At 37.3% G+C, this 10,735-nt stretch overlaps 1 protein-coding gene across 1 annotated transcript; it reads right to left on the reverse strand.

Moving 5' to 3' along the window:
- Nucleotides 1-5,177: 5,177 nt before the first annotated feature.
- On the reverse strand, nt 5,178-10,477 carry LOC117302201 (transmembrane protein 47-like). The gene is made up of 4 exons (XM_033786018.1): nt 10,134-10,477; nt 9,291-9,438; nt 6,926-7,069; nt 5,178-5,980 (listed from the first exon to the last, which is right to left on the reverse strand). Exons 1-4 carry the CDS (start codon nt 10,251-10,253, stop codon nt 5,775-5,777), a joined length of 618 nt encoding a protein of 205 aa, XP_033641909.1. The 5' UTR covers nt 10,254-10,477; the 3' UTR covers nt 5,178-5,774.
- Between the last annotated feature and the right edge of the window lie 258 nt (nt 10,478-10,735).

The following is a 10,735-nucleotide window of genomic DNA, read 5'->3' on the forward strand; positions in this document are numbered from 1 at the left end:
GGGCGCCCTCTTTAGTTTGAGAACGATGACATTAAACTGGTGATTTTTCTCACTTATCAATAATATTTATGCGGTTTTGTGGTGTTTTTGTATGCTCTACATAAAATTTCTTTCCAGTTAGCTGCTTAACTGTTAAATTTAATACATAACAAAAATTCCTTTGCATGGTAAAAAGATGGTGGAACCGAAAGTTGTGGAAAACTTTCCTTGAAAATGTGTTGCTTGAAATTCTAGTTGTGAAATGTTTGGATCTCACCAGTCACAACCCAAATGTTTGAATCGTGAAAACTTATCTTTTTTTTCTCTCCCTTTCTTTTGATGTTTTACTCACTATTTTTTTAGTGACTTAAATGACCAATTAAGCAAGTTTATGTATATTTTAGGTCCCACAAAGTGCAGATACTGGTCTATGACAAAATACAAATTTTAGCCATTCATGCACATGTGTAAGGTGGTTATTTTGAATCAGAAATGATTAATTCTTTCATAAATTAATTCTGTTGTAAAATTTCCATGGTTTATTTTCCTTTTTTTTTTTTTTTTTACTACAGAGTACTGTTACTTGCAATAAATAATGCATTATTTTAGGTACCCAACCAAGCAGTAGTACTTAACAATATTATGTAACAGTCCATTATAGAGCATTTATTTATACAGTACTGAAGTTTTATTTCATGAAGCAAAATGACAACACTAGACAAATAATAACATGTGAAAAATCGACCTTTTCTTGATTCATGAAAAAGTAATTAATAACTGAACGAATGAGAATACATGTTTGATAATGTTTGAACAAAGTTCTTAGGAGTGCCATTCAACCATGTCATACAAGGCAATAGACCTTTATCTCGCCGTCACCATCTTGGTCATGTTCCCTGTTCCCAACAACAGTAATGAATGCTTACATTCATTAATTCATTGCGCATGACACCAATCTATTATTTTATTCACTCTCAGTTTGGTTACAAAATGAGTAGGAATGGAGTAAAATCAAGATGACTGCACCGTGATAAAGGTCTATTTGCAGGCAACCAGTTCCAGGCAATCTCACAGAGGAGAATAGCCCATTTTACATTTTAATGTTCTCATAAATTCTTGGGGATCACAAAACCCTGTTTGAAAAATTACTCATGTAGCACCCAAAGTGTTCCTTTTGCATGTACTGTAGTTGGTCGACTCCAAGTTGCCCGTAAAAGTTACCTAGTGTGACATGGCCCTCATACTTCACAGAGACTACGAAGGTGAATGCCTCCACGCCCCCTCCATGCATTTTCTCCTCGGTAAAGGGCACCATTGGAAATTTCCATTGGGAACATTTCAAGGGGCACTAAGGCAATGACCAGGGGCAACCAGCCTCTGTTGTCCTGAGAAGCATCAAGCATGCTTGCCAATGTAACAAGCCACATGTCGGAAAACAACATAGAAACTTTCTAATTGTTAAAACATTACATGAATTAAAATGTGTACTGAATACTTTTAGATTACATGTACTAAGTTTTTTCCACAAGTACATACAAAAAAACGTTGACTCGATTTATCAACCATTCTCCAAGAAAAGGAAGGAAACCAGCTAACTTTTCAGCCACTTTTTCCGTACATGATTCTTTTTAAAGACATGGGCTTATATGTGTCAACACATCAAACTTTCATGATATCATAATTTTATTGTACCAAATTGCTCATAATTATTTGACCAACACCTTAACATTTTTTGGTTGCTTTGTAGCAGTGACTGTTCCCCTGTACGAGTCTTGTTTTAGAGCAAAATGAAATTTCACAAAGCTTCTAGGCAGAACATCTGCTTGAACGCAAAAGGAAGCAGGGTACCAGTCATTTGTGTGTACAACTACTTGGCTGGTAATCTGGTTTTGTTTGATTTTTTGTGTGCACTGAATCAATGCATAAAAACTGTTCAACAAGTCAACAATAGCCATGAAGTTAGTCATGGCTTAATTCTGATTGGTTCCTTCCATTTTTTTTTCTTCAGTTATTAAAATCAAACCCAAGCTGTAAGCTAAAGGGTTCTATCTTTAGTAAGGCACATCATAACACGATTACTGAACCATACATGAAATCCTCTTTAAAACTAACTTATTAAAATCTGAGTTATATTTGATCAAATCAACATTTACGCGCAGGTATCAAACATGAAAAGCCATATCTGAATCGGCGGCTACAGCTACGACTGTTGCTAAGGGTGTTACTAAGGATGCCCTATACTTCAATGAATGATGATGCGTCGATCTTGCAATAGCCGTAGCCAGTAGCCACCTATTTGAACGCGACCTATTACTACATGTACATGTACATTGCTCGGTGGTCTAGTGCTTAAAGACAGTGAACACTGTTGGTAATTGTCAAATACCAGTCTTCTCACTTGCTGTATCTGAACATTATTAAAATAACACACCTGTGAAAATTTGATCGTCGGAGTTGCAAGATAACTATGAAGAAAAGAAAAAAAAACTTGTCAGACAAATTGTGTGCTTTCAGATGCTTGATTTCGAGACCCCAAGTTCTAAATCTCAAGAGGTCTCGAAATCAAATTCGTGAAAAATTACCTCTTTCTCAAAAACTAGGTTACTTCAGAGGGAGCTGTTTCTCACAATGTTTTATACTTTCAACCTCTCCCATTACTTGTTACCAAGTAAGGTTTTATGATAATAACTATTTTGAGTAATTACCAATAGTGTCCACTCCCTTTAAGATTATCTGCTCTAGATTGTGCAGGGAGGAGGGGGAAGTCTTTTTAAAAGTTTCCCCAGGAGGACTTGGAAAGCACTGAAGTCTATGTTTGCCAAATAAGTAAAACAGCATTGCTTGCTTTTTCTGCAGCATTTTCATGATTTGGCTTACATGCTTATCAAAAAAACAGTATGGTAACAGAAAATGCTATGCTTAGCGTATATCATCGGTTAGTTAAGAAACGCTTGCATTTGCAACTACATGTACTCTTACTAACTAAGAATTCTTTGCTTACTTTTAAACATAAATTGGTGCTAAGCAGAACATGGTAACCACACAACCTTGATACTACGGCAGACTCCAAACCACAAACATAAATAACAAATTATTCATAATTTTAAACAAAAAAGTGTGTGGCTTTCCCTAAAAATAAAAAATAAAAAGTTTCAAAAAAATTTGTGGACATAAACTCAAAATAATTGTGTAAAAAACTATTGTATCATTACATAGCGCGATCTACAATGCAGAGTATTTACAGAGACTTTCCGATAGCTAATTCAAAATGTACAGCATATAGTATGAAAACCAGCTTTTGCTTAGTGCACAACAGCCCAAAATATCTTCATTAATTCAGACTTTAAAGAATTTCAATGGATACCCATCACAATTACTGTCCAAAAAAGAAAAGGAAACATCTAATTACTCAAAACTGAATCTATGAAAACATTGCTGGAACGAAAAAAAAACAGGATTATAGAAATTTTGAGAAATATATATTTCTGAAACCTGTTTTTCATCATCTTTTTAAAATATCTTCAACTGAATTTTGTTCACCCCCATAAGAAACCTCTTGCTACTTAAGCTTCCTGTTGAATTTGAAATGTTAAGCAAAAGAAACGTAAAGGATTGTCCATTTTTGTTCACTAAAAAAGATTAAAATTCACACTTTGTCATATTCTTCCTCCCACAAAGTTATAAAACAAGTAAACAAGTAGTAACATGGAAAAAAAAGACAACCAATTTCTAATCCCTTCATCATTTTGTGAACCCTTTAAAAAATTAAGACATTCTAAAAAATAGACAAGTTTTTCTCAAAACCCTGAATACAGAATAAATAACCCAGAATTAAAACCTAGGTACAAAACAAACACTGAATGAGTGGCTATGACTCTGACTGATGTTAAGAATTCATTTGTAAACTAAATATTTTAGATAAAACAAAAAGTACACAAGAAGGAGTGTCATGCAAGCTCTTATCAACAATCATTACTAGTCAAAATGAAAGAGAATTTCACAAACTACTTAAAACAATAAAAGCAAGTACTGTTATTTCTTATGCATAAAGGGTACCCTGATTAACATAGTTCAGGAACAATTTACCAAAAAGTCTGAAAGCTTAGAATGTTCACTTCACTAGTTTGGTATTTTTTTTATATTCAGGGTTGCCCTTATTGTTTTTAGTGATTGGCCCGCAGGACCAGTTTACCTGTCATTTCATTAGTCCTTCACCTTTTTCAAAAGTACATTTTATTGCTAATGAAATAGGGATGCCTTTCAACACTTAACTAGCCAGCAGGACTATTTGGAGTGAATTCTGACTGGTCGTTGTGTGTTTTAAGAATTCACATTTGGCCAGTGGACCACTGTTAAAGCCATTGGACACTTTCGGTAAACAGTATTGGTGCAAGGCCCACACTTCATGTATCACAACTTATATATAAAATAACAAACCTGTGCAAATTTAGGCTCAATTGGTCATCGGAGTCGGGAGAAAATAACGGGAAAACCCACCCTTGTTTCCGCACGTTTCCTCGTGTCATGACATGTGTTCAAAATAAATTTGTAATTCTCGCTATCAAGAATTGATATTGTTTTAATGTTTTCTCAAAAAGTAAAGCATTTCATGGAAAAATATTTCAAGAGAAGTCTTTCACCATTACCTTCTGTAAACCCTGTGGGTTATTTGTAAATCTGTGAACTTTTTTTTTTCTGTACCGAAAGTGTATAATGGCTTTAAAGGAGAATACTCATATAGCCACCTTCAACAAAGAAGAATTTTAAAGTGAAGCTGCTCATCTTTGGTTAAAAGCTTTTTTTACACATGCACCATGAATTATCCATTCTAAACTGAAAACAACACACCACGATTAATTCTCTATTTATAGAAATCATGCAATGCAAATCACAACTTTGTTCATTTCATTTTAGCTTGTATAAGGTGAAAAAGGAAGTGAAACTGAAATGTAATTGTTGGTGATGTTTTCTTTCATTGAGGTGTGTCCTTGGATCTTAATAATGCATTGTTGCATTAAAACAAGACCTCAATAGTGTAAATCATTCCTTAAACCATCATTCCTTAAACCATCTCAGCTCCCCTTAAGCTAATCAATCACAAGAACCATCTCTGCCCTCGCAGGTACCCATTTACCCCTGGGTAGAGAAAAGCTTATGGTTAAGTGTCTTGCTCAAGGACACAAGTGTCATGACCGGGAATCCCACCCACACTCTGCTAATCAGAAACAGCAGAGCTTGAGTTTGGTGCTCTTATCCGCTCGGCCACAACACCCCAATTATCACATCTAGTGTACCAAGAACAAGTCACTGTAAAAATTCCAAAATGAGCACCCAGAAAAACTGTGGAAAGGGTGTAAAGAGAGTGCATATCATAAAAGCATTAGCTGCTGAGCTTGTCATAAACTCTTGGCAAGTTCGGGAAATTCACAAAATAAACAGCAATTATGATAAAACCATTCTATCAAAAACAAAAAAAGAAACGGAACTCTTCTAATGCTATTGGCTGTAAAATCTCCAAGCAAAGTAAAGCCTGGTTCATACTTCCTGCAAATGCAAAGTGAATACTGAAGTCACACGGCCGTTTTCGCAGGGAATATTTCGCAGAACTGTTGCAAATTTTTTGTTGCGAATTTGTGACGCCAAAATTTTATATCGCATTCCCAGGAAGTATGAACCAGGCTTAAACCACAACACTTGTTTAAAAACTATTGGCATGAAACTGTTAGTACAGAGTTTTAAAAAAAAAATACATGAAAATATTTGGGGTTATACTTTCACCGCTGTACTTTGTCATTTCACTGGTAGTACGTCTTCTCGCTGTAATAAATCTCTTGTCTGTCGGGCGCAAAGAGCAGGAGTATTCCGGCCGCTACCTGGAGGAGGAAGGCTCCCCAGCCGAGGCCGTAGCCCCAGGCAAGGAGCCAGTTCTCTCTGCCTATGACCACAGGCTCTTTGATCGACATGGCTGGGAAAACGGCGAGGGACACCAACATGAAGACCGCTGGGAATGAGGGAAGAGACCGAAAAGGAAGATTGAAGAGATTAGGTAAAATAATATATATTATAATATTTACAGGCACTGGACACTACTGGTATTATTACTCAAAATAATTGTCAGTATAAAAACTTAATTGGTCACAAGCAATGGAGGGCTGTTGATAGTATTAAGCATTGTGAGAAACAGCTCCCTCTGAAGTAAGGTAGTTTTTGGGAAAGCAGTAATTTATCATTAAAATAATAAAAAGACTTCAAGGCTAGAGCTTTTTATTATGCATCTGAAAGCACACAAAGTTGTGTTTCTTTCATTATTCTCTTGCAAATTCGGCGACCAAAGGCCTGAAACCAGTGCTTTTATTGTTGGGCCAGTTAAATCACAATAGGAAAAGCCTGGTGGTATCGTGTTGTTCACTTTGACGAATAGTAGTACTACTGGCAATGTAACAAATAACTCTGTGGATACATATTGGAAATGAATCCTACATGAAGATATTAATTCTGTTGAGTAGCATGACAAATGAGATTGATCTTCTTTTAGTGCTTGTTCGTGTTCCTTTGAATCTGGTCTCGTAAAATAAATGTTGGTCCTGTGAAAATGTTGAGCTAAATGTTTGATTTCACAAAGAGTTAAGACTAGTCTGATCTCGAGTTAGGACAAGTTACCCCTTCTAACTTAGGACTAGCCTTAAGTTTTTAAAATAACTCCAAAAGAGTCATACGGCTAGTCCTAAGTTAGGGCTATCTTTGTGAAGTCGACCCCTTGAGTCGATTTCACCCATCCTAACTTGAGTTAAGACTAGTCTTAACTCTTTGTGAAATCAACCCCTGCAAGTCTTGTGGATTTTCCCTCCCAAATTGGAGCCCTGCCGCCAGGCATGCAAGCCAGTGTAAATTTCAAGTCCTGCTGGGCACTTGAAAGTTTCCTAGGAATCAAAACTCTCCTTCTTACCTGCCAGGAACAGCAGGACTCCACCAAGTTTGTAGAAGTTGGCGTAGAGTTTCCCCTTGCAGAGTGCGACGACGGCCAAGACGAAGCTGACGATAGTAAGGAGCAGCGCAAGAATGACCATGGCTTGGCACGCAGCAATCCAAGCTGTAAGAAGTGATATTGAAGGTTTTAAAGCCATTGGACACTTTCGGTACAGAAAAAAAAAAAAAAAAAGTTCACAGATTTACAAATAACTTACAGGGTTTACAGAATGGTAATGGTGAAAGACTTCTCTTGAAATATTATTCCATGAAATGCTTTACTTTTTGAGAAAACATTAAAACAATATCAATTCTCGATAATGAGAATTACGGATTTATTTTAAACACATGTCATGACACGGCGAAACGTGCGGAAACAAGGGTGGGTTTTCCCGTTATTTTCTCCCTTCTCCGAAAACAGATTGAGCCTAAATTTTCACAGGTTTGTTATTTTATATATAAGGGACCATGGATAAATTATGTCACGGGAACGACCGCGTCGCGACGCGTTCCTTTGCGTGACAAATCGAACAAAAGAAAAACTACGGAGTGGAACGCGTTCTCCTCAACCACCGGGTCTCGAGGAAGACCCACTGTATAACAAAGGAACAATGGTGTAGGCCGAAAACCACTGTGTAGTTATAATCGGCTTATCTGGGTAGATAAACCCAAGTTGTAGCCCTTTTCACACAATAAGTCAAAACACAACCGCAGATTAAAAAATAAAAAATACTACGTCTTTGCACGACCGCCATGCAAAATAATCCCCCAAAGTAAAACAAAGTCAATAGGAAAAACATCTTACAGTAAACAGTAAAACTATACTCTTTTTTGTACATCCAAGGTGTCCAAAATGTTTCATGTTTGAACAATGAAGCCAACACGTTATGAAGTTTTTCTTAAACACGCTTAATATTTCCCAAGGAACTGCTGAAAATTCACCACGTTGCCCAAGGTACCAGCGACGGCACCAATGTTGTATGAGTTTAGCTCGGGCACCAACGCTGGTTAGTATTGCAATTTTCGGACACCAGATTCTCCCGAAAGTCTTAATCTCAAGACGGTTGAAACTAATTTCGTAAGCTGTTGCGCAATTTTTCCAACGGAGGGCGGCTCTCCCGCTATCACATTGTTTAGGAAAGCCCTCTAGCGATCAATGTTTCTTGCATTATAGTTTGTTGCACGCAAAATAACAAGACTACTAGGCCTGAATATTGAAAACACTGTGTGTGAGTGTGTAGCTAGATGGAGTGTTTGTGTACTACGATGTAATTGTGCGTTGTGTTTTGTGTGATTGCGAGCCGGTCAGCATGATTTTGCGGTACCTTTTTGAACGAATCTTGTAAGTGTAATCATCTCTGTAAACACGGGTCCTAATGTAACATCTAGATTTAGATCTAAATAAGTTGGCGATGATTTCAAATTTAAGAATACTAGTCACCACTTCAACTTGTTATGGCAGTAGCATATTATTGTATTAGCTTTGGCAAACTTGAGGGTTGGCTGTACATGGACATCTCCAACCCATTGTCTGGTGTATACCTGAGCTAGACCGCAAACACTAATCCTTCACCCCTTCGTGGCTTACTTGCAAGCTGCCTTGTCCATGTAATCTGAACAACAAAAGGCACCAACAATAGTCTTCGATAATGAGGGACCTTAAAAATCAGTGAAGCGCTTAATCCATCTTGGGACGGGCGCGTGACAATTTTGGGACGGACTCGTTCTAGAACGAGTCTGACCGCGGGCGGCCGCGTTCTTAATTTATCCATGGTCCCTAAGTTGTGCTACACGAAGTGTGGGTCTTGGACAATACTGTTTACCGAAAGTGTTCAATGGCTTTAAAGGGTCTGTATACATTTGGTCAAGACTCTGAAAATCAATTGCAATGAAAACTTACTCTGTAAGGATAAGTACATACAGAAGCTTTGGATAGTATAATGCATTTTGAGAAACTTCTGAAGTACTGCAGTTATGAAAAAGCCGCCACTTTGTATCCCCTAATATTTGAATCTGAGAAGCATTACTGCAGTAACCCTTTTTAAGAAAGTATATTCCAATGGGAGACTTTTAGGACGCTTTGTGGTAGCAGACTTACCAGGTAAAATTCATTATTCTTGGTGACTTGCGCACGCTCAGAACTACGTAAACAATGGAAATTTACCTGGTGCCACCTAGCGTCCAAAAGTCTCCCATAGCAGATTATTCTTCCTGTGAGGACAAAACAGCTCTAGATTTTGGGAAATATCTCAATGTTCAGGATAATTTTGGTGGTGATCTCGACAACATAGGATTTATTAAGACTAGTGTTGAAGTCACCACTATTTCAGGCTAAGTATCCTTACCTGATGAAGGTGATGGATGGCAGACAATCTTAGAGGGTGATTGAGTCGCGGCAACTACTGCTGGAGCGGCTGTAGATGCAATAACACGGCTCCCATTGTAACATTCCTGCCACAGACCTTGATAAAATCCTGTTGCGGTGATCCATGTCTAGGCAAATGAAAACACAAAAAATTTAAAATCTACACAAATATTGTTTGATTTCTCTTTGTAATTTAATAACTGTTTAACAGGTCAAGAATTTCAACAACCCACTTGATGGAAGCTGGGAGGTATATAACTAACATATTTTTTTCGGTTGAAAACGCCTTGGGGGATTACATAGCTTTCTTCTGTCTGAAAATAAGGGCTAACTTTCCGTATGGCGCCACCACTTTTTCACTCATTTTTACAAAAAGGGATATATGAATCAGGTAAATTAGATACTATATTATTTTATTTCGAATGAAAAAGTGGTGGCGCCATACGGAAACTTTTCCAAAATAAGTATCATTCTTCTGTCTGAAATTTAAAAACAAATATTATTTCATTGATTATCCGAAAACAGGCCCTTGGCTTTTGCTTTTATTTTTACTTTTTAAGTTCCTAAACTCTAAAACCTTACGATTACCCGAAAACACACCCTTGGCTTTTGCTTTTATTTTTACTTTTTAAGTTCCTAAATTCTAAAACCTTAACAACATTGTTAAAACTTAAATTTGCTAAATCCATATCTTCTTAAAATTAAGTTCTATTTCTCTCCCAAATCATGACGACAATGGGGTATAGCAGATATTCTGTTATGACTCAACTTTGTTCATTTCATGGTGGTACAAATTTTGTGGTTACAATAGCACAATACTTACCGAGTTCCCTAAAACCAAAATCATCACCACAATGCATATTGCAATGAGAACAATTGCGATGACTTTGAACGGGCGAACCACTCGAGTTGTAGACGTGACGGTAGTCTCGTCCGAATTCATTTTGGCGTTTTATTTCAGACGAATTCTTTCCAGACAAGATGATCAAAGGTATCTTAGTTGAAAACTCGACCCTTCTATGGCATACCAGACGGATGTCAGGAGTTGACAAAAGGTTATTCTGGCACACTAAAATACAGCGACCAGTGTCTGAAATTCCTTAGAAGAGCGTCATGCCAAGTTTACTTTCAGGATCATTTTTTTTCATAGCCAGCCAAACATGTCAATATAATCCGCGTGTGTATGTCAGCACTGGTTCCACATCATAAGATTCAGATGCAGATACACCAGGTTGAGTACCAGTTAATATTGGGAGTGGTAGATTTTATAGAGGGCGCTTTTAAGGTAAACATCGGTGGAGGGGGCAGGGATAAGTGGGAGAGGTTCATATTTTAAGGGTGGGAACCACCCACCAATTTAATCCCTTTTATGACGATCCCATCCCCCAAAGGAAATGTTTTGATCTTAGTTTCGAAACGGCACAC

Source organism: Asterias rubens, chromosome 18, assembly GCF_902459465.1.
Source record: "Asterias rubens chromosome 18, eAstRub1.3, whole genome shotgun sequence".
Classification (NCBI taxonomy): Eukaryota; Metazoa; Echinodermata; class Asteroidea; order Forcipulatida; family Asteriidae; genus Asterias; species Asterias rubens.

Coding starts and splice junctions, on each gene's coding strand:
- LOC117302201 (XM_033786018.1), bottom strand. CDS start 10,253: ATGAATTCGGACGAGACTACCGTCACGTCTACAACTCGAGTGGTTCGC. Junction 9,439..10,133: donor TTTTGGTTTTAGGGAACTCG/GTAAGTATTGTG, acceptor TCATTTGCCTAG/ACATGGATCACCGCAACAGG. Junction 5,981..6,925: donor AGTCCTGCTGTTCCTGGCAG/GTAAGAAGGAGA, acceptor CCTCATTCCCAG/CGGTCTTCATGTTGGTGTCC.